Source organism: Paramormyrops kingsleyae, chromosome 5 (genome assembly GCF_048594095.1).
Source record: "Paramormyrops kingsleyae isolate MSU_618 chromosome 5, PKINGS_0.4, whole genome shotgun sequence".
NCBI classification, from domain to species: domain Eukaryota; kingdom Metazoa; phylum Chordata; class Actinopteri; order Osteoglossiformes; family Mormyridae; genus Paramormyrops; species Paramormyrops kingsleyae.
In genome coordinates, this window is record NC_132801.1 from 10,252,927 (window position 1) to 10,277,883 (window position 24,957).

The 24,957-nt window shown below is 44.2% G+C and overlaps 1 protein-coding gene across 5 annotated transcripts; it reads right to left on the reverse strand.

Moving 5' to 3' along the window:
* Positions 1-53: 53 nt before the first annotated feature.
* On the reverse strand, positions 54-24,205 carry slc44a2 (solute carrier family 44 member 2 (CTL2 blood group)). 5 transcript variants are annotated; one of them, XM_072712094.1, is made up of 23 exons: positions 24,147-24,205; positions 24,007-24,054; positions 13,405-13,453; positions 11,583-11,656; positions 11,237-11,321; positions 10,948-11,032; positions 10,186-10,302; positions 9,999-10,059; positions 9,712-9,835; positions 9,484-9,567; positions 9,289-9,401; positions 8,997-9,128; positions 8,742-8,841; positions 8,270-8,362; positions 7,848-7,932; positions 7,454-7,716; positions 6,894-6,988; positions 6,471-6,574; positions 6,188-6,261; positions 6,016-6,086; positions 5,060-5,148; positions 3,689-3,773; positions 54-3,085 (listed from the first exon to the last, which is right to left on the reverse strand). In XM_072712094.1, the coding sequence occupies exons 2-23, from the start codon at positions 24,038-24,040 to the stop codon at positions 2,688-2,690; spliced, it is 2,415 nt and encodes an 804-aa protein (XP_072568195.1). In that variant the 5' UTR covers positions 24,041-24,054; positions 24,147-24,205; the 3' UTR covers positions 54-2,687. The 5 variants fall into 5 exon arrangements, with proteins under 5 accessions (XP_072568195.1, XP_072568197.1, XP_072568194.1 ...); XM_072712096.1 differs by lacking the exon at positions 24,007-24,054 and having other exon boundaries at positions 24,147-24,191; XM_072712093.1 differs by having other exon boundaries at positions 24,007-24,185.
* Between the last annotated feature and the right edge of the window lie 752 nt (positions 24,206-24,957).

The following is a 24,957-nucleotide window of genomic DNA, read 5'->3' on the forward strand; positions in this document are numbered from 1 at the left end:
ATTTTGTAAATCAGCAAAATTTTAAATAACAGAAAATGCACGCGCACAGGGAATATTTGGAAAGCCTTTTATTTCTTGTTAAAAAAAATTAACAAACAAGCCAGGTAATAGAGAGCATATCAAGTGCAAAAAGATTCATACACAACCATGCAACTCCAACTTTGGATGCAATGAGCCATTCAGAGATCTACACATATATATTTAAACATACACAATGTCTGCTTAACGGATGCCTTGCCTGTGGATATATGGCTGCTATTTTACTTCTCAGGTTAACACTGATCATATTTACTTCTGCCTTTGGTTACTAAGGGCTTATATACAAATTATATGCAATGTCCAGGATATACTATAAAAAAAAACTAAGAGATTAACATTTATTCTGGAAATGTAGAAGTACAAGTTTCAGTAAATGGCTTTACATCTCAAACATTGACCTTGTGTAATAGTTCGTGCAAAAACGTGAACTGAAAGATAATTAACAGCAAAAACAGAAAATTAGGAAAAGGACATTTTTCAGATGTAATAAGGTGACAATCCATAAACCAAACTAATCTGAGGTAGGGTTACTGCTGGCATTTACAATCGCTAAACTAATTAAACAAATCATTGTTTTGCACGTGAACAAGGACATTTTCCCCTCAAGAGTAACGTTAAGGCAGATTCAACTGTGAATGACCTTGGTATCACAGTGGAAAAAAGCATTGCTCATTTATAAGTAAAAAAAATACTAAACAGTAAACAAAACAACTAAAATCTCAAATAGACAGAAAAAAAATTATACTTCAGCTCTTCTTTACGGATACTGTAGACATCTCTTCAGCGTGCGCTTATCGAAATAAATACTACAGGCCAAAGAATCCTGCCCGTGATACAGCGACCGTCCTTCCGCCCAGAAATGAGATATATTCCTCTATATACAAACATGGCAGCTAAAGAGGACTGCTCTTGCTTTCGCTCAGCCCCTACTCCTTCCTGCATCCATGGTCTATTCCACAGTCTTCCCTTGGTTGTTCTTCTTCAGGATCTTGAGCATGTTCTCGGGCATGAAATAGGGCCTCTCCATGCTGCCATCATTACGCTCTAAATCCTCCACTGGAAAGAGAGATGAATGTGAATAGGGGCAAAGAAACATACTGAGGTGGGAGAAAGCTTTGGCGGGGGGGGGACAGTAAGCACTGGCAACGGACCGCCTTTACAGACAGACGATTACGTAATGCCTACCTGTATCGTCACGGAGTTACAAAATAATAGCAATGACGTTTTTTTTTTTCTTAATTGTGCAAGAAACACAGGCTATAAGTGTGAACTGAAAGTCAAATCATAAACCTCTGTTACCTCGATTTGTGTGCAGCCTAAACCTAATTCCCAGAAAAAGGCGGCAATCGGCAGGTCGTCACAATCAGGGTTACTTGTCTGAAATCGTCAATTACCAATAATACCGCAATATCACATAAGCATAGTGGTTACAAAAGCCTGACTTCATCAAACCCAAAAAACTGATTCATAAATTTAAGCTATGAAGTTCATTCTTAGTCAATACCCAGGCATATACGAAGAGAACAACACGACAGACGAGAGATAGCTCCCCACGGCAATGTATCATAAACAAAACCGCATTGATATTCAAACAATACAATTCATAACAGCTGCCTGGGCTCTTCTAGTGTTCCTTTTTTTGTAATTTTCAAACTGAATCACTTCACAGACCGTCACAGTCCAGAGAAGAACACATGGAACAAGATGAATGACAGAGAGGCACCAGGGTTTAAGAGAGCACATGGCAGGTCTCGCTAACAGCAGGCCTCGCTAACGGCACGCAGCGGGGATCGGACATCCTGTCCGTCATGAATATGTAAAGCAGGGAGCTGGTCATCTGGGAAGGTCAAATAGCCAGAGTCACAGAAACAGAGATGCAGACAGCAGTCAGAAATTCAGAGGCAAACAGGTGTTACATGCAGTGTTAGTACCTGCAACCCGAACAATGATGAATAATATTAATTATGAAAATTACTGTTTATGCTAAAGGGGCTCAACCCTTGCTGTCTGCTGGTATCACCGGATGAAAACAAATCTTTTTAAAAAACAATAAAAATAAAACATAAATCTGAAATATTGACCGTAAGGGATTGTTACCTTACAGTATGACCAGCAAAGCAAAAAGAACGACATGAAAGACACAAAAAAATGTGTCCAATTTTGTCCAATGTCCTTAAAATTCCTCCATCTTCAATACCTGCTTATTCGGGATAGGGCTGCAGTGAGCATGAAGCCCACCCCAAGGAGCACAGGGATAGTGATACCCGGGGCAGGACACCGGTCCATCACAAGGCAATTCAGACAGCAATTCACCCAACTGCATGTCTTTGAAATACTGGAGTAATTGAGAGTGACTTAAGCAAACCGACACAAACTCTGCATGGGTCTACGGACAGGAATGCAACGCCATCGCTGCATGTGTGAGACCCCACTGCTTTTACAGACTGAGCCACTGCACCGGCCCTTTACAGAAAACCAATACTATAAAAGCAACTGCAGTACAGCTGCCCTTACAGAACCTTTGTAAAGCCAGCAAAGGAAATTCCTGAAGTAAAAAGAAAAACATCAGGGCATGAGCCCTTTCGCCATGCACTTGTTTTCGTCGTGCTTCCATGGTTCCTTGCACTCTTTACCAGATCTCTGCACTACTATTCCTGGGCATTTTGTTGGGTTGTCTCCTGGACTGTCTCCTGTATGGTCTCCTGGATGGTCTCCTGGACGGTCTCCTGGGTGGTCTCCTGGACGGTCTTCTGGACGGTCTCCTGGATGGTCTCCTGGATGGTCTCCCCAGCCGTCTCTTGAACCGCGTCCTGGACCGTTTCCTTCTCCTTCTCCTGCATCTGTATCCCTTGTTGCTTCAGCTGTATTTCTTGATCTTCTTTGTCTTTTTCTGCTTCCCGTTCTTCTCCTTCTCCTGGGTGCTGCGTGTCCACTTCTTCCAGGGGTGCCGTGTCCGCCATCTTATCCAAGAGGAGAATGTCATGGAGCTCCGGAGACATGAGAAAAGGCCTCTCCGTGGAGCCATCGTTCCTCTCCAGGTCCTCGCCTTGTGTGTGGGTGTTTATGCGGGATCATGCGGGGGGGGGGGGGGGTTAATGCAAATCATGACAGGATAGGACAAGGGGAGAACCAAGGACGAGGGAGTCAAGGGGGTTAGGGAAGATCGAGTGACCCATGGATGTAAAATTAGGAGGGTGAAGAGACAAAAAGAGAGACAAGTTAAGAGACAAAGCCAGGAAGACCACATGCAGTAGAGATTCTGTAGGGAGGAAGCGTGGTTAAGCGGTGCAGTCACCAAACACGGGCTCTGCCAACTACGACAGACTGCACCATTCAACAGCTTTCATGGCTTCTGCTAATTTTTATAATAAACCATATGGTCCAAGTTTTGTGGATCCCAGAATATTTCCCAGTAATAGATATAAATGGAAAAAAAATGTCTTCTGGGTTTGGTACAAAGATTCAACTTAAGAAAAAACAGCAGCAACAATAACAGCTAGAAAACAACGGAAGCTTTCAACTTCATCAGTCCAGCATCGGCAAATTATATTATCCACTGGCTGGGCAAATCTCATTGTTATCATATTAATAGCATCTTCCCATTCTACAGTAACAGGAAGTCCAGTATTTTAATGCTGGAGAAACTCACAGAAGCAGAGGAAGAGCGTATCCACACACATGGCGTACACGCTGAAGAATCCGTGAGCGATGAGGTAGGAGCCCACGATCAGCGTCTGGGGAAAGACCCACACCAGCTTATCCTATGACATACTGTGACCCCAAATGGTCAGCAGAGCAATAAAGGCACTGAAACAGAATGAAGGCACATGAACTCCAGTGACCTCACTGGATCATCTGGATTTATGATAACAGCATAGCCAGTACAGTACCAGTCCAAAGTTGAGTTTGACCTCTTAAACCATGATTATCTATGCCTTACACTGGAGTGGAAGATGGACTTGTGGACTAATGAGTCAAAAACTAAAATATTTGCGTGCAGATAGTTCTCATTGTCAGGTGTGGAGGAATGTAGTTTCATGGTCTGAGTTTGCTGGTGAAAAAACCCAGGGCAATCTGATTTATCATGGTTATCGGAAGTCAAATTAAAGGTTATCACTTCAAATTAAGGCTGATCTGACAGTCTTCCATTCTGCAGAAAAGATAATGACCCAATATTGTGCAAGACAGAAAGTGAAGGATCTCTAGCGACCTGGTCTGCCCAGTCTCCCGATATCAGTGCCATGGAACTTGTACAAAAGAATTAAAGCAAAGCATCCTGTAAGTACTGAAACCTCTGAGATGAAATGACGCTTTATTCGCCATTTGCATCAGTACATTGGAATGCCTCTTTTCACATACCCCATTTTGCTCTCCTTTTGAGACACACTCACATATATAACTGACAGCAGAGCTTGGGGTCTGAGCTCAGGGCCAGTGCATTTACCTGGCTCCCCTGGAGCAATCTGGGGGGGTTAAGGGCCTTGATCGAGAAAGGCAGAGACATTTAACCCGCTGAACCACACACCCCTGAAGGGTTGGGAAGACATTTTGGGTGACTGACGACAGATTTGTTAATTGAATGTCTCGCCTTATCATAGGAAATGCTACTTTGGCACTTTTGCAAAACATCAAGAAAAACCTGTTTCCAACAAATATACTTCAACTTTTCACTGGTACGGTACAGAAACAATCTGTCTAGTTTCTAGTTGCTCGAGTCCCTGGTTAGGTCACTATTTTATTATTGTGTTTTTGTTTTTTATCCTTTTATATTTAAAATCAGACATACTCCAAATACAGGAACAAACAAAAACTGTATATTTAATGGCGGCTATCAGAGTATTATTGCTCTGTCACCATTTTACTTATAAGCCATAAGATCAGAGTATTATTACTCTGTCATCATTTATTTACAGACAGGCTATAAGATCAGAGTATTATTACTCTGTCATTGTTTATTTACAAAGAGGCCATAAGATCAGAGTATTATTACTTATTTGTAATACACACTCTCAGAACCTACCAGGATGGGGACCCAGTAGTAGTTAAGAGTGAAGCCTGAATCCATGGTGGCTCTGGCCCTCCCAGAGAAGAATAAGAATGAAATGATTCCTGCGTGAAAAAATCAGAGGAGGGGGTCTTCAGAAGGATGCAGGGGTCTACAATGCATGCACACCATGGATCACTAGTATTGAGTTATGTGGATATTTACACTTAACTGTTCGTAGTGCTGGCCAAAATGATGCTTCATGAATCATTTACTTTATTTGCGGACCCCACTTGATGGCAGTGGCGTAGGCAGAAATTGTATTTTGGGCGGGCCATTGAAAAAGTGAGCGGGCCTATATTTTTTCCTAGAAAAAATATTACTTAAATAATAATTAAACCTTAGAGAGTAGAAAAAATAATAGACAAACAAACTGCAAAAACACACCTTTATTTTGCAATATTCGGCAAAGGCAATAACAAAACACCGTCTAACCATCATGTTCAACAGTGCTCAATAAAGGCTGGACAAACCACCAGCATAGACAATAACCTGTCTGTTTTATTCAGGTTAGTCAGCAGTGCAGAGCAGACAGTTCACCCGAAAATAAAGTAGGCTAAAAGTAAAGGAAATTAAAATAATGAAAACTCTCAGCAGAGAACGGTTTGAAATAAATAAATCAGGTTTATATGAATATATATTTTTTAATACATTTGAATAATAAAAATAAACTAAAAATGTATTTTGATCAAACTTGCCTGGGTGGGCCAGGGAGTAATGTGGGCGGGCCAGTGCCGCCCTGGCCCATTACTGGCTACGCGCCTGCTTGATGGTGCTCTTAGTTTGTTTTGGGGCATGCTTTGAGCCCATTTTTGGGCAGAGAGCACCACCTAGTGGGGTCAGAAAATACAGCGAATGGTTCACGAAGCATCATTTTGGCCATCACTAACTGTATGGTTATGATATAAAGTGAAGAATTAAGGATCACTCACCTACAAGGCCAACAATTAGAAGTTTGCCCAGAAAAAGTAAGAAGTCTGTGACCTTGTCCAGGACTGCCACCCTGTCAAAGTGATGCAGCAAGATGAGTGTGAGATCCGACGACAGCCTGGAGGGGGCGCTGTTCCCGAACCCTCCTCTGGCTTATTGTGTCTTCCACCTCACCTGATAATGTTCCTCATCAGGAGAAAGAAGGCATCCCGGGCAGATGTGCAGAAGCTTTTTCCGTATATCGCCATCTAGTGCAAGCACGCGGTTATCATTCATGGAGTCTTCATCTATATTTATGTATTTAGCAGGTGATTTTATTCAAAGCGGCGTACATTTTTACATTTTTTGGGAAAGCAGGGCCAGACAAACTGGAGCAATTGGTAGTTAAGGGCCTCGCTCTGTGCCAGCCTTGGCAAAGCACACACCCCTACATACAGGCACGCGGGGACAATCTTACCATGATGTAGGCGTTTCTATTGAGAAACTTGATGAATTTTTCTAAGCACCAGAAGCAGCACTTCAAACAGCTCAGCAGAAACTTGGCAAACTTGTTCTGGGCCCCTGCCAGGTGCAAAAAAACCCAGGAACGTGACTTTCTGAGGGAATCATCTTCAGTTTTGTTCCCTCTCGAATTTTCCCTACCGAAAAACCACCACAAAGCCCACTTTTGTGCTAAATAAAATTAATTTGAACAGAAATAAATTAGATAACTAAATCACTGAAAATAACTGATCTCAAGAGAGATTACTGTACGAGCATTAAACGGACTGGCACGGCTTGTGATTACAAGCGTAACGTAGAGACTGAAATGGCAATATTAAAAATCATAGAACAACTTCTGGGGGAAGAAACACTTCAGGACCACTGTATGCCGCCCCACCTTGAAGCTTGTGATCAAGGTACTCCAGCAGAACCCTGATGACCTGGACGATGGCGAGGATCAAAGAACCAAAGGCCAGGGAGCCAGTGTGGTACCTGAGTGGGAGGGAGGGAATGTGGGGAATGGAGGTGTGAAATAAAACAAGAAGTCGTGCTTTATTTGCCATTTGCACACTGGAATGCGTCTTTTCACATATCTTGCTCTCGTTTGAGACACACACACACACACACACATGCATGCAGATAAGAGCAAAGCTTTTGGTTAATCATTTATCCAGCCCCCATGGAGCATTTTTGGGGAAGGGGGGGGAGTTAAGGGCTTTGCTCAAAGGTCCAGCAGACATGTGACTATTCTGCTGAGGATGGGATTTGAACCGGCGACCTATTGATCACAGGCACAGAGACCTCACCCACTGAGGCACATGATGGGAGCCTCGGTCTAGACTGGCAACATACACTGGTGACACACACCAAGCATCCAGCGTCCGCCTGTGATTTCACAAGCTCCCCAATCAGGACCAAACACACGAAGGCAAACAGATCTGCAGGCGGCTGAGACACCTGAGCGCCCGTCCAAGGGACGAGAAGATGGGGTACGCCGGCAGGTCTTCGGGTTTCTTGTAGGTCCAATAGTAGGAGGCGAAGGCCCCGGCCAGGGTGACCTGGCCCAGTGCCGTCACAAAGTTAGCGCACCAGAAGAAAAGGAAGAGGTTGTAGAACTGGAGGAAGATCAGGTACTTGTGGTAGTACGTCTCTCCTCCATAAAAGGCGAACAGACATTGTGCATCAGCACATGCAGATGAGGCATTGGAGGTGTTGAAAGTCTAAAAAAAAAAAAAGACAGGTGTCAGTTTCAGGTAAGATTTGAGTTTATATAACTTTTGGCAAAATCTCACCAAAAAATCTAAACGAAAACAGACATGTGACAGCATGCCGGTCATGGGTCAGCGTGCACCTTAGGGTCACAGGTGTCTCGGGAGTACGGGCACTCAGTCTCATTGAACACTTTGTAGATCGCTTCATTAGAGGTGGACAGGAAGCTGTTTAGAGCAGCTGAGGAACTTCACACTGCAATGTGTGGGACGGTGCAACATTTTCCCACCAATATCGACTTTGTCAATGAGTCTGGGTCAAATCTGCCACAACTTTCAAGATCCCACATACAGCAAATGGTTCATGAAGCGTGGTCTCTGCCATCACCGCTCTTGAGAATCATACTAAACCCTAACCCCACCCCCAATAAAAAAATATGGCTTTTTAAATTTGGCTGAATTTTATCTCTGTATTTATCCTGCTTCTCCAGTGTGGCCACATGACACAGGAAGGGTGGTGGGGGGGGGTCACAAAAGCCACATGCTCAGTTCTGTCAAAGGATACACCGCAGTGACGGCCCAGTATGCGATGACCAGGGCGACAAGGGCAAAGGTCAGCAGTGGGTAAAACAGCGAAGACATCACATAACCAATTGCCCTGCAGGGATAATGATAACCTTAATTATTATTTGTAAAACTGAACTATGGCCAAATTGAGCTTTTATTCAATCAATACTGTGCGAACTGGCATTCACAATCAAATAACATGCGAGGTTTTTACATCTCCTCTAAATGGGATTCCCCTCGTTCATGACAATGCACACAAACAAATAAAACATGAACAAAGCACATTATGAAAGCAAGCTTGAATTTATCAGTTATAGGACAGAGACGTCTGGCTCTAATCTCCTTAGACACATTACACTAAGGAGCTAGATGTCAGGGAGTTAGGGTCAAAGGTCAAACGTTCATTATAAATGTCTTCGGTGACATTCTCATGGTTCCTCAGTGAAGCTGCTGTCTTTCAAAGGACTAACCTGCTGGCCTCTTTGATGAGGGCGATGGCAATAAGGATTCTCTTCCGGAGGAAGATCAGCAGTAGAACAATGACCAGCTCCAAGATGCAGAGAATTATCACTGGGGCACAGGTGACAGAACGCAAACATGCTGTAAGCATTACCCTTTTTCCATTATTATAATAATCAACACTGGACTATTAACTGTTACACATACAGTGACAAGTCATGAAATTAAGGCTAATTCTATTTTCAAACTAAGTAAACAAGACTCACAGAAGGCCAGCCATGTCTGGCGGATTTCGAGGTAGACAGAAAAATCGGTCTGCAGTCCCAGATCCCGAATGGTGATGTTGGCACCAGGCTCAAACTTCAGTCTGGAATACTCAAGGTAGCAGTGGAAGATCCCTGTGATGCAATTCCCAAAATAGCCACATGGGGGAGACAAAAATGACAAAAAAGAATGTTTTGGGTTAAGTTTTGGCTGCATCACAGACAGAAAACGGGGATGGTGGCTCAGGTGTGAGATCTATCGGTTTTATGTCGCTTAAAATCAAGGGAGTCTTACCATATCCGATAACCGCGATGACAAGGAAGATCATGATCCAGATCATTATTCCAGCCAAAAAGCGCATGAGGACAATGAAAATGAGACTGAAGATCATGGCCATCACAAGGCCTCTGGAGTAAGAGAACCGTGTTAAAATATAGTCGACCACAAACACACGATGACGCTTAGCATGGGTGATATCAAAGCGCTCACAGAAGGATCCAGTGCCAGGACTGGGTATAATCCTCAAAGATCTTCATGGCCACCATCCGAAGTTCCCTCACTTTCATAGAACTCCTACAAAGACAACAAGAGCTATAAGCTCCCAACTGGAGCATAAAAAGGGATAAAGGCCGATCTAATTCGTTTGGCCTTCAGAGAACAATATCACTGTACAACACGCTTTGCAAGAAAAGTATGTTTAAGAGCTGGTGGCCCTACTTCGCCCCCTCCAGGAGATCGGTGGAATTTGTCGTCTCTGATCCGTCTTGAAATGTCGTTCGGTTGCCCACGACAATCACGCCATCATCGTTTTTTTTGAGAGCCGGGAAGCACCTGTGCGAAACTGAGGGGGGGGGACAGGAATAAGGCGCACGTCATGGCGAATTCACCCAAAGCTGTGCGGACAGATCGACTGAAGCGATATGTTGTCCTGAATAGACAATGTCCAAAAACGCCGACCCCCCCGGCAACGCTGGGGACTGGGGCGGCGAGGAGGAGTGACTCACAGGGTCTGCTGGGTATAAGCATGGCTGGACACAGACGGCCCTTCAGGATGTTAAGCAGATTCTGGAACATACGGAAAGTCGGGGGGGGGAGTCACAGAATGGCAGAACGAAGAGGGTCACCCAGAAACCCATCAGCTCTGCTGAAACGTCCATCCATTAGGATGATGCTTTATCGCCCCCCACTCACCCAGCTGGAGAGGTCGGCCCCTTCCTTGCAGTATGAGCTGTAGTACTTCTTATCTAGCTCATTTTTGTAGGCTTTCTTTAGGGTCATGAAGCGATCCGGACACTTTTCCACACAGATCTAGCCAGGGACACGAGCAAGTGAGATAAAAGCTGCAGGGATGCTGGGAAGCTACAGTACTGTGCAGAAGTCTTAGGGAGTCAAAGGAAATGGGTGAGGCTACGTATCTGAGTAATACGGGTATATGTGCTCAGAACAAAAAACACAATATAACATTAGAACACGTGACAACAAAAACTAACAAGAATTTCCTCCGTTCTCCAAAGATTTCCTGATATGTTGTCGGCGGCCTAAGAGAACAGCAGACCTCGGCCCCAGGGGCCCACCAGCCATTCCATGTATTCCTTCATTTTCACAACCAGCTCAATTAATTAATTAACTACATGTGTTTTAAAAGTCAATGAGGCATCGATTAGCTATACCAGGTGGTTGGTGTATTGGATGGCTGCTGCAAATACTGGGGTGACTTTAGGAGGTTTCAAAATGGAAGCCGGCAGACTTTGTCAGACATTTTACATCGACATGAAGATCATTTGAACAATACAAAACCTTTGCACAGTATTGTATGTCTCAACACAAGACAAGCCTTCCTTTCTCATCTGTGACACTATGTGGCCACAGTCACACAGTCCCTGAACATAAGACATGAGAGGGGGTCAAGGAGAGATATTACAGGAAAACACGCGAGGAAAGTAGGTGTCTCACCTGTGTGGTTGGACACTGGAACTCCAGGAGAACCAGGGGACTGGCGCACTTCATGATGTTGAAGTAAAACAGGAAGGGCTTTTTCCTGCAGCGTGAGGAACATGATGGTTAGCACAGCCCAGAAGGGGTAGGCCGCCGCCATAGTGTGCTGCGCACAGGTAGATAGTGCAGGTCCACAAAGTAAAGACCTAAACCTCTGGATCTACGTCTATGCAGCTATGTTGGATATAATTAAATTAAAATTGAGGAGTCAAGAGAGATTTCAGTTGTCAGTTTGCAGGCCACTCACTCCAGCTTGGTCCCCACTTGACCACAGAATTGACCGCTGCTGTCCGTGGGGTAGATCACCTTCCGGGGGTCGCCCTGAGACCAGGCTGACAGGAGAGGGGCAAGTTACATTTCTCCAAAATGCAAATTCAGGATGGCATCTACAATCATGCAGGTCTAAGAATATTTTTCCTTGCTTGTTACTTTCCTGTTCTGGACTGGCATAAACGAGTGGCTCCTATGAAATACGATTTATTTTATGTAATAAAGGTCACAGGAGATGTACATTTATTAAGTCACTAAAAAAGGACAAAGCTCCTCATCGCAGAGAATTCTCGAATGTTCCCAGTAGCCTGTTAGATGCTTACCCAGTATTCCCACCACAAAATACCCCAACAGGGCCAAGATGAAGAGGATGCAGCAGATAACATCAGTGCAGCCCCTGCCAATCAGAAAACAGCAGGACACATGAATGTCTGATGTCATGCCACAAGCACCCACACGCATGGAAAACATGCATCTCCGCTCATATCAGCAGCAGAACCTAACTCAGATATGACCGTTGACTTTTGTAGTTTTAAACCACTGATCTGCATAAACAAATTTTCCTGTGTTATTGTACTGTTTGCACTTGTTACTAATTTGGACAACTGTCATGCCACATATAAAAACCAGCGGTAGAGGTATGATTTATCTGCTAATTTTTTAACATGCCAGTGAGACTGTAGTGAGCAGATCGATTTCATTCTTACTTTATTTATCCAGTTTCTAAAAGTGTGTTTGCTTCGGCAATGTTTTAGGATTAACATAAACCATCTTTCAAGAAGTCTCCCTTAAAAAAATTATCTTTTACACGAACCTCATCACAATGGTATCACCTAAAATATGAACAAAAACAAGGTACTCGGAATAATCCACAGTGAAATACATCTTCTGTGGTCTTTCCAAGATAATTCACATACTTCGCAAACCAATTCCAGCGGCTTCCTGCTACAGAGATATCCCGTGTCTCGACTCACGCTTTGCACACCATGATTTCATGCTCCCCTGCTTTGCCTGTCGCTTCCTTTATAAATAATATTATTCCGTATAATGGGCAGAGTAATGAGGTCACTGCAGTGACCCAGAAGTGCAAAACACAACATATGAAGAAAATGCAAAAAAGAAGAAAACTGATTTAAAAAAATGACCGTACTCTGAGAGTTCACTGCCACGTTAGTGCTAGACGAGACGTTGAATGTTATACCATAAACACAGATGCTGCTGGCTGGCACTTAGGAACTTGTGAGTCACTAGTGTAATGTATTAATGTAAACAGCAGTTATGTAAAGAAAGCTTCCAGCTTCCAGGAAGGTTCTTTTCAAAAGGTTAGATATGACCGCAGTAGCAGGGGTTCAGTTTTGGTGTGTAGGGATTATCGACCCCTTTTCCACATCCGCTTGTCCTATGCCATGAAGCGTAGGTCTGGAGCCTATCCTGGACACTATGGGCACCAACCCATCGCAGGGCACACTCACACACCATTCACGCCTACGGGCACCAACCCATCGCAGGGCACACTCACACACCATTCACGCCTACGGGCACCAACCCATCGCAGGGCACACTCACACACCATTCACGCCTACGGGCACCAACCCATCGCAGGGCACACTCACACACCATTCACGCCTACGGGCACCAACCCATCGCAGGGCACACTCACACACCATTCACGCCTACGGGCACCAACCCATCACAGGGCACACTCACACACCATTCACGCCTACGGGCACCAACCCATCGCAGGGCACACTCACACACCATTCACGCCTACGGGCACCAACCCATCGCAGGGCACACTCACACACTGTGGGGGGGGGGGGGGGTAACAGGAATACCCAAAAGAAACCCAATAACGACATGGGAAGAACATGCAGACTCCACACAGGCAGAGCTGGGGCTGGTCTCCAAAGGTATGAAACAACAGTGCTAACCATTGTGCTACTGTGTAGAGACCAGAGCTTTGAACAGACCAGAAAAGGTTCCAACAAGAACTATTGGTCTTTTGTTGAGATATTCATTAAATTCATTGTGGGAAACATGATGAATAGAATCATGATATGCACTGTGAACATAGAACCCAAAGCAGTCACAAACTACCAGGACGTATATGTTGGCGTCCACAAGGCAGTAAATGAAAAATCTTACCTGTTATAAACAGGGCCTTTAAATGTTGGGTCAAACTTCCGAGGTTCCCCTGTGGTGACAGGAAACAGAAAGGTGTGTCCAGAGGCAGGTTAACATGGGCAGAGGCCACTGGGATATTTGAGTGCCCCCCCCCCCCTGTGATTTTCTACGATGGTGTAGTTGGCGGGTGTCGCCTGGGGGGGGGTGGTTCTCCAACGATAAACATTGCATTTTGGTTTCAATCGTGTCCCTGATTGGTTCAAAGATGGGATGCAGCATCCTGGAAAATACGGATCAGATGGCAACTCGAGGTTTACAATTTTATTAACCGAGGTTAGGCCCCTGAGCTTTGGCACGGGTACACCTGTGCATTTAAGCACCCCTGCATGTGTCTCACAGAGACACGCAAGGCTTTGAAGTGTGAAAACAAATTACAAACAGTAACCCAAGCACAGGGACACAGCTGCACCACCGCCGCATAAGCGTGCCAACTCACACAGGCATAACAACAGCAAAGTGCTGGCATGAAACGCTCTGCCAGGTGGGCTGTGTGAATGCCATGCCCACAGGCTATCAGCACCCGTATGCCCATGCAAGGGGCACTCTGCCAGGTAGGCCATGTGAATGTCACGCCCATGGGCTATCAGCACCCATATGCCCATGCAAGGGGCACTCTGCCAGGTGGGCCATGTGAATGCCACGCCCATGGGCTATCAGCACCCATATGCCCATGCAAGGGGCACTCTGCCAGGTGGGCCATGTGAATGCCACGCCCATGGGCTATCAGCACCCATATGCCCATGCAAGGGGCACTCTGCCAGGTGGGCCATGTGAATGCCACGCCCATGGGCTATCAGCACTAGGGGTGGCACGGTTCACAAAACCCACGGTTCGGTTTGTATCACGGTTTTAGGGTCACGGTTTTCGGTTCTGTACGGTTCTTGTTATTTTTTCTTTTAATCTTTAACACTCAAGAAATGTACTTCAGCATATGATATATAGCTTAATTATTCACAATTTAGGATACAGTATTAAAAAAAGTTATATCATGTAATCATGCATAAACTGAATTTGACTTGACTTAAAGCACATTATTAAAATTATTAAACATTATTAATCCCAGAACAGTAATAAAATAAAAGTCTTGCCTTAACATAAATGCTAAAACAATAGATCGCTTTAATCGCTATTACAGTTGGGTATGGGCACGCGGTCTTATTTAGAAAACATACAAAAAGAGAGGCATATAATGTTTAATCATTCGTTTTGTATTTGTCCGGTCCACGGGGTTAATTTAATTGGGGATCGTTAAAATGATAGATCACCTATCTTGATTAAGCCTGATTCGGTTCGTTATATATATATATATATATATATATATATATAACGAACCGAAATGAAAAAAATTGGTATTAATTATATTGAATGTTCTTGAGTAATCGATAAAATCAGTTTCTGTGTATGTACAAGACATCAACCTGTAATAGTGCAAAATATGTCCAGTTGATATGTCTAGTATGATGATCTGGCAATAGCCTAGCTGTAGGTCTGTGTGGTCAGACACTGTGCAATAAACAGAATTTTTAGGAACATGGCAAATGTTCACATTGCAGCATGGAAGCAGGCTCACTGTTACAACGCTGACCGGGGAAGCAGAGGCGAGGAGACCTAGGATCGGGGGAATGCGGGGTTTAATGAGCAAAAGGAACACAGACGAGCGGTAAAGCAGAATTACAATATAATGACCGGACTGGAGAAAGAAACGGAAACGCGGACTAAATACAATGGAGTAATGACAAATTTGACAACAATCAGGAACAGCTGGTAAACACGGGGAATCCACACAGGGTTAACGAGGGGGCGTGGCACACGGAAAGCGCGGACGATCGAGGCATGACACTCACTGGAGTGCTTTGTCACAGATAACTTAATTTTCTTTAACAAAGTGCCTAACCTCACATTAAATAAAGTCACACAACAAAGGCGCACAACAGTGTTCAGATGTTGTGTTATCGGTTGGCTGAAATTTAAACGTTTTCTTCAGAGACAGGGTGGTAACGCCGAAAACACGAGCTAAACGCAGCAAACGAAAGGCTACCGGAAATTACTTAGCTGGCTGAACTTTTACCGGAACTACGTCACACCGCTCTGTGCATATAGCCTATTCTTTCGCGCGAAAGCGAAACATACTGACGTCACATACGGGGCACGAGGCTACATTGCGCATGTCATGAACCGTCGAACCGTGCCACGCATGCATGCTCCGAACTGAGACAAGCGAACGGAACGGTTCGGTTTTTTTTCATGAACGGTGCCATCCCTAATCAGCACCCGTATGCCCATGCAAGGGGCACTCTGCCAGGTGGGCCATGTGAATGCCACGCCCATGGGCTATCAGCACCTGTATGCCCATGCAAGGGGCATTCTGCCAGGTGAGCTATGTGAATGTCACGCCCACGGGCTATCAGCACCTGTATGCCCATGCTAGGGGCACTCTGCCAGGTGGGCCATGTGAATGCCACGCTCACGGGCTATCAGCACCCGTATGCCCATGCAAGGGGCATTCTGCCAGGTAAGCTATGTGAATGCCACGCTCACGGGCTATCAGCACCTGTATGCCCATGCTAGGGGCACTCTGCCAGGTGGGCCATGTGAATGCCACACCCACGGGCTATCAGCACCCGTATGCCCATGCGAGGGGCACTCTGCCAGGTGGGCCATGTGAATGCCACACCCACGGGCTATCAGCACCCGTATGCCCATGCGAGGGGCACTCTGCCAGGGTTGGGCTGCCTGTGTGCTCCCCTGCCACTCCACCGGTGCAGTACGCTCCATCTCCATTCCCAGAAGCCACAGGAAACAGATGGAGGTAGCAGGGCACCATGTGCAGCTTAACGCCTTAATGGAAGCTTGCACAGCCCTTCTGTGACCAAAACAGCACACAAACAGCCCAAAACACAAGCACAAAACTGCTGATGTGTGCAGAGTCAATAGTTTTGCTAATAATGCTTAGAGCAGATGTAATTTCATATTATCCTTCATCTTTCATAACCGCTTACCCAGTACAGGGTGATGGCAAGCCCTGTACTGTCCTGTGTCCCCTGCAGGAACCAGGGGACACAGGGCAGGGAACACCCTGGACATGATGTCAGCCTAACATAGCACACGCACTCAATCACATACGATTAGTATGTCTCCAGAGAGCAGACACACTCGCACATGGGCAGTACGTGCGAGCTTCACACACGCAGACAGGACTCAAAACCCCAACCCTGGAAGTGTGAGCCCCACGGCACTAGTCACCGATCTACCGTGCTGCCGCTATTTATTTGATACAAAATTACAAACAGTACAGGTCATAAAAGTTAGAAAAACACTACAGTGTAGCCCAAACCCAACATCACTATGCCTCAGATATATCACCTTTCTATAAGAACGGATGATGTAATGACAAACCTGTCTGTTACTGACCATAAACACTGGGCTTAACTGCTTTCTTGAGCTTCACAAGTAATAAGTTAGTAAAGTCTATTTATATTATAGCACTTTTCACAGACACTGGTTACAAAGTGCTTTACAACAGCAAATAAGAAAACTGGGGATTTGAAAAAAAGAAAACAAAGCAATGAGATATAAATAAAAAGAATAATAAAACAATGAAATGTACAATAAAACAGTAAGAAAAATAAGAAAAATAAAAGGAATAAAAATTATAAGGATTTAAGAGTCTAGCCAAATGTCTAAATAAGTAGGTCTTCAGCTGCCTTTTAAAAGAATCCAGAGAGTCTGCGAACCTAAGATGGGTGGGCAGGGCATTCCGCAATTTAGGAGCGACAGCCTCACGTGCTCGATCACCGCAAGTCTGTAGACGAGTGCGCGGGACAGAGAGAAGGTTTTGATTGTTGGACCTGCGGGAATGTCCCGATGAGTGGGAATGAATGAAATCTGTCAAATATGCAGGGGGCTGACCATGCAGTGCTCTGTGTGTAATTGCGAGGATTTCAAACTGAATTCTATAGGACATGGGGACCCAGTGAAAGGAGCTAAGCCTCCCTCAGGCCTTGAATTGACTGGCAACGAGGGAGGACAGACTTATTTGAGGGTATAAAAGAGTGCATTGCAATAATAAATGCAAGATGAAATAAAAGCACGCAAAAGCATCTCCAGATTCATATAAGAAGCCATAGATCTCAGTTTACTAATATTACGCAGGTGGAAGAAACAGGATCTCGACAACTGTTTGACAGGAGTGTCAAATGACAGGGACTCGTCAAATATCACCCCTAAATTTTGTAGGTTTGATTGGACAGCAGAGGAAAGAGGACCAATGTTGTGTTTAATTACAGGAACAAAGCTGTCTGGGGCAACAAATTAAGACCTCAATCTTCTCTGCATTTAACTGTAGAAAATTTCCAGTCGTCCAGTGTTTAATGGCGTTCCGGCAATCTAAAGGCAAAGAGAGCCCAGGAGCCTCATTGGGCTTGAAGGTAAAGTTAAGTTGTATGTCATCTACGTAAAAGTGATATTTAAAATCTGCCCCCTCGGCATCAAATAAGGTATGCCCCAAAGCTGAACCTTGTGGAAGACCACAAAACAGCAGTGAGGTAGCAGACACAGAGAGAGACCACAACAGAGACCGTAAAACTTCTACCAGTCGTGAGTTGCTTGACAACCTTTTCTAGAATTTTTTTATAAAAATGGGAGTTTAGATATGGCCCTACAGTTCTTGAGCACAGAAGGATCTAAATTAAACCAACATGTAAACTTTTTTAAAAACCTAACTATGACAATATTTTTTTTTTGCCAAAAACAGGGTTTTCTTTCAAAATGAATCCAGCGCTAATACGTAAAGGCCCATTTCTTCAAAAATCGACATTCTAAAAATAAACTTTGTATCTTATACTATGTGCAAAAGTCACCTCAGAAATTAGTGCAATGAAAATCTAACAGCTGAACGTCAAGTTTTCTTTGGCAAGTTAGCTGTGAAATAACACATTGGCATAACTTCCTAAATTTTTTATTGCATATTTTAGCAGCAACCAGCATCCATTATATGTAAAATTGGGGGGGGGGGGGGGGCAAGATGACATTTTGTCAGGGGCCCTAGAATTTCCAGGTACAACTGCAACTTTAAAAAATAATTATACATGACTCACATCTCATCCATATAAATGGCTACACTACATCTCTCCCTTCAGTAAATCCATTCAGCCATTAGATAAGAGTAATAAAGAATATACTCTATTTTGTGGACAATACTGAATTCACGCACTGGAGTTTTGCGAGTTGTCTCGCGGTGTGTATTCCTTTCGCTCCTTCAGGTTTACGCCATTTCCTTCCCCAACAGAGACAAAGAGCGATAATGCAGTTCTCTATTACGTACACTGCACACATATCGGCCAGGTACAAGCTGAAAAATTAAAAGCAAGACCTACCACAATTATTTCTGTCCCCAGTCGCAGTCATTTTGACGTTAGTTTTTTCTCTTGAATGTTACTCCCTTTAATAAGCCATAACTTTTATATCTGCGTCGTTTCCTGTCTAGCCTTAGCTGCTTGCTTTGCCGGAACCTTCTGACTTCCTGGCAGTTGCCAGACGTGCACCCAGCTCTGCCCTTCTTTTGCTGCTATGCCTCATGCACACTTCTGTCTTTCACTTTCATCCTCCAGACGATCCTTTCTGCTTCTGACCTTTTAAAACCTTCTTATACCTGACGGTAGTTTCAGTCCCTTGCTCCAGCATGTGCCGAGGGTTAGCATAATGCATTTTGGCTCACGTCTTCCTTGCCTCTGAACGATGTAGATGAATAAGAACATTGTTCCCTGGATTACTGACACTGAAATTGATTTCGAGCTCCCAGAAGGTAATGTTCACACTCATTTGATGCAAATTTAACAGCAGTTTGTGGTGGATGGGGGGGTTAGTGACGAGTTACTGTTGCCACACGTCTAGGACGGCCATCTTGATTTTAACCCCTGGTTCTGTGTGGGCAATTTGCATGGTCTCCTCATATGTCCCGCAGGTCATCTCCCTCCCAGTTATGTGAATTAGTCTCTGTAATTGCCCTTGTCTTGTGGTCGAGTCCATGAGTGCATTCCCTACCATGAACCAACATACTCCTGGACTGAGCTCCAGACTCACAACAAACCTGCACAGGACAAGTAGTTATTAATATTTATCCGTTCAGCAGATGCTCACATCCCAAGTGACTTTACAGTTCACCACACAGTTAATAACAACCAAGAAGGTCACGGTCAGCGACTGCCACGGTAAAATGAGAGCATGACGGCCTTGTGAGATGTTCTAAGAATCACTTACGCAGTCTGGCCATGTTTAAGTACAAGAACAGAACCAATTGTTCTGGCCTGAAGTGCGGCTTCTAAGAAAGGGACATAACGGCAGTAACAATGCTAAAGTTTGGTTTCATTTTGCTACTAACGAGAAACCAGGGAGGGGAGCTTCAGTGGATGTTAACAAGGGTTGAGTTAGTGTCCGTATCTGCAGGTTTCCTTTCTCGGCTGCGGTACTGTATACTGTAAGGAGCACGATCTGGTAAAATGCGGACGTGTGGAACACCCCATTGTGACCTCGCCCAAAATAGTCCAACAGGGTGAAATGTAATCAAGTCAGGCTTTTCAGTAACTACCTTCTCTAAACTTCCTAACTGGGCGGCAGCTCTTGACCGGTCCCTTACTTTCTATTTTCTCTTCCATTTTCTCTTCCAGAGTTTCCAGAATGCAAATTAAAAACGAAAGCAGTGATTTCAAAGTTTCACAGACAGCATGAACACAAGATATTCCATGTTTTGTCTGGTCAGTTTTATTTCATTTGTAAGTCTACATTCAAAAAAAGTTGGGATGGGGCAATTGAGGGCCACACTCTGGTGATAAATTTAGGGCCACACTTCGGTGATAGCCCCATTAATGCTAAAAAGTCCTGACCAGACCCCAGTAGAGAATGTGGTGCAATTTAAAATGCAAAATGTGACAATGAAGACTCTGTACTGCTGCGCACCTTAAGACCTGTTGGCAGGAATAATGGGACAAAATTACACCTGAAATGCGTCATCACTTAATGTCTTTGGTCCTAAACATCTTTTTGGTGTTGTGAAAGGAATGGCAACATTACAATATGGTAAATGCTTTTTTGGCAAGACCTAAAATAAAAATGTGCTTATTTTGAAAAAACAATAAAATTCCTGAGGTAAAACTTCAAACAATGTGCTGTTGTATTGATTTAAATATAATACAGGGCAAAGACAATTTACAAATCACTGTTTTCACATTTAATTTTAATTTAACATGCATCCCAACTTCTACACAGGAATTGTACTCCTAATGGTGCTAAGTCTGATTGGATAAACAGATGCGACCAGCCCAAGAGCGTCCAGGGCTGGATGCGAGGCTGGAAGCTGCTTTTGAGGAAGCAAACAGAGGCTAGGGAAGGAAGCAGCTGTGGGTCTTTGCTGAAGTATCTAAACAGCAGGACGTTTCGGTGCAGGGCGGCAACCCAAAGACATGTGCTTAAGTGCGAATTCTAGGAGAAGTGGTGGCTGTGTTCACCTGCCTCCCCCTCCCTCATATCTGACATTGAGCCAAAGCAAACAAGGACCACTATCACTGTCTAAAAGTTGGTGCACACCTCACTCACCATCTAACTGGGACAGGTTTGAGGTTGGAACCTCTCTCACCGTCTAAGTGGGACTGATTTGAGGTCCACACCTCTCTCACCATCTAACTGGGACGGGTTTGGGGTTGGAACCTCTCTCACCATCTAAGTGGGACTGATTTGAGGTCCACACCTCTCTCACCGTCTAACTGGGACTGACTTGAGGTCCACACCTCTCTCACCATCTAACTGGGACTGATTTGAGGTCCACACCTCTCTCACCATCTAACTGGGACTGACTTGAGGTCCACACCTCTCTCACCGTCTAAAATTAATCAGATGCACAATAACAGACAGGACCTGATGTCAATAACCCCACTACAATACAGGGGACTGATAAATAGCGGGTTGCTACACAGCTGCTTCTATTACTGCTAAAGCGAGCTGGAGCTGGGAGCTTCCCGCTTATTGACACTAAACCCCACACCCACCGGGTCCCATGCACACTGGAACATATGACTAAGCGGCTCCAAAAACCACAGCCGAACTGAAGGGCGGTTAACAGTGTCCACAGGCAGAATTAACAGAAATCTTCGGGCCCTGAAGGATCTGATCAGCAAGGCTCTGGTCAAAGCTATTGGCCCGGAGGGGCAACGGCAACGGCTCACACAGAAGGCACCGCCGCCACATCTACGCACAGCCTCCCCACAATCCCGAAACGGTCCAAAAACGGGGTCGATTTTCTTCCTCGCTGCTCTGCCCTCGTGCCCCAGCTTGTCTGCAGCAAACACCATTCGGTTCCCACTTTGCTTCTCCCTCCTCTTGCTCCTTCCTCTCGCTACATACCCAGGAGAAGGCCGACAGCCAGACGAGCAACAAAGGCTTTGTACGAGGATGTGCCTTTGTAGGCTCCCGACAGCAGTCACACGCTGGCGGGGGCCTCCTGTGCTCTGGGGTCCACGCGGAGCGCGTCAGCCGGCCCAGATGTGACGCGCGTACCGGCAAAGAAAAAGCCGTCAGCAGCCGATCTGGACAAATATCTTTCCCACGCGACATGATTGGTAGCATGAGAGACCAACGCAACGGTAGAGAGGAAGCTGATGTCAGCAGCACCGTCACTGTCAGAAAAAAAGGAAATGCAGTGACGGCTGGTGGACGATGAACGCAAGAAGACAGTTTTACGATAAACTGTGTTTATAAATAACAAAACTGCAGTAATGAGTTGCTTCAAAGTTACTCATTTCTTAACTCAGTCACAAAAATAGAAGAGTTACTACTTCCTCTACCTCGATGGACCAGCTGCCTCTGCTGAGAAGCCAAATATACCGACTGCATGCTAAGAAAATACGATAAATACGGGTCTGACAGCTACGCTTTCAGTTATCCAGTGTACATGTTTCCTGTTTCTCTTTGATATGTCATTCTAGGGTAAGGAGTTCTATATAAAATACCACATATTTTTGAACATGGATGATTTACCTGCAAAGGAAAGCAAATAGAAAAAGCATTCAGAAACATCCGGACCTGGTGTCCAATGGAAGCTTCCACAATGGATCTGACCATTGCTTCATTGACTACATGTAAATATCATAACAAACAAAGAAAGGTTTTTAATCTTAGTAGTTAAGTTTTCATCTCATTTGGTAGTTCCTGCTTATGACTGTGGCTACGCTGTGTATCTAGATAATCTGAATTCGTCATTATGGGTTCCTCATGTGACAGAAACAACAGTGGCCAAACCAGTCAAGGGGCACAGTCCCCCCCCCCCCCCGAAGGCAGACCCCTCCACAACTACAGGTACCCCCCCTCCAGCCACCCCTAACACCACCACTTCATTGGTCCTGAGGGATCTCAGTCACAGAATGAAGTTTTCTGCAAGTGATGAAACTATCATTTCACATTTCCTCTTTGGACAACATCACCACCACCCCATGTCCCTCCCTCTGGAGTTGCCACCACAGACCAAGAGGCTCAATCAGAGGATAATGACTCATGGAAGGAGAACATCATTGCAAAACACTAATGGGATATGATTACACGACTCCAGCGATTACATTTCTCCATCCTTCAAATCCATGACTACAGTCATCCAAATAAGGTGGGGCCCTTCTTCTCCAGCTTGACAATTTCAATGAAACACTGTTACAGTTACAGCATAAAAGTAGTTACAGTGCACGAAAATGATACTTGGTAGAATTAAGATTTTGTCTTGTTATATATGAGATTAAGCTAATAGGATTTAATATGAAACAAAAATGAAACAAAATGCATAAAAAAAACACAAGCGCAGACTACCCATGTCTATTATTTAAAAACTACTATAGCAGTACTTAAATATCAAAATCTCGTGCTTCAAATTCGCTCAATATGCAACATTTACTTTAACTAATTAAACCCATTTCTGACACTGGATTACTTTGTCCTAATATTTGCCAACATGATATGTTATTTATATCCGTGCTGATAGGGAAATTATGAACGGTCGAAGTGGTCTTTTTGTCCGTTTAAGACGGACATCTATGACAGATGGATACACGGGGCTGACGTGCAAGGGGCGAGGACATCGCCTACTTTCTCACTAGTCCCTCCGGCCCGGGCGCTGTGCAAAACAAACTTGCACAAAAGCACATAGAAACTCACAGGTTTAACAACGCATTAAGGGAAATATACTCCCATCTTTAGAACGGCAGGCGATTAACAAATGCATAATAATCAGATTGCAACAACCCACTTATTATCATGTATTTTGAGAAGGAACGTTTGTTTTCGTATATTTCACAAAAATATAATGACGTCGGGTTTCGTATTTTTTGAGTGAGGAAATAACAAGACTACTATGTTTATACGACGTGAAAACATTCGGATTGACTGCATGTTGCATGGCATTTTAATCTTTAGCCAGGCGACCAGTCGCCTCCACCCATCTCACACTCATTGTTTCCATAGCTCCGCTATCCCACGTTCCAGGGGAACAAGAAAAGCATAGCAAAATACAAATATTTTATATCTCCTTACCAAATTTTGTGGAGTCTTTTTCTTGTGGTTCCATTGCGCTAGATTAGGCTAAATATGTATATATTTAATAAATAAACTTCATTCAAATTATTCAGAAAGAAAAGGACGAAATCATATACATAGAATTCATCACAGCCTACCGATTTAGGCGAGGATTGCAACTGGAGGAGTCTTGAATACAGGCAATCGCCAAAACAATCCATTGGAATCCCTGCGAATGCAAAAGCCAATGGGATTTTCAGTTCTCACTGATTGACGGTTGAATACACCAGTGACTGACATATATAGGCGGGCAATATGATATTTATTCGTCTCTCCAGCATTGGAATTTGTAGTCTGTTCTTACATGCTTTGTCTGGTAATGGGTCAGTGTTTACTGTTGCAAAAGTAACTCATAACATTTTAATGCATGTTATAGCGTATCTTCGGTATCATTACGTTTAACGATATTGTTCATAAATATAGCCTTCAAAAATCGCGACGCAGCTCGTTTTACATCAGATACCGTACATGCAGTTTTAATGCAGAGAAGTACTTCTAAGTCGGAGCTATTTAATGAAAGGCTGGCTTTGTGGTAAGGTTTTGGGCTTAGTGATTTATAAATTTTGTGTAACAGTAGTTTGCACCATCGTTGATAACCTGCCCGCCTACTGTGTTTGAAAATATTATTTAGATAGATTAATCTCCATAGCTGCAATATCAAGCAGTTTTAGATAGTTAAAATGGTGGCGTTGTGCAGAAGTGTGTGTCGAAGGATACTGTTATTTCGCGCCAGTAAAGCAAACGAGAGTGTGTAATAGGTGTGGACTATATCCACAGCTGAAATAGCTTCAACAACAAACACTAGCTGTACAGTCTTGCCATATGTAGGAAAGCATGTTTTCCTGAACAGAGATGATAATAAATCCCACCATCGCCAGGCCATGAGAACTTAAGTCTCGGGCAAAGTCG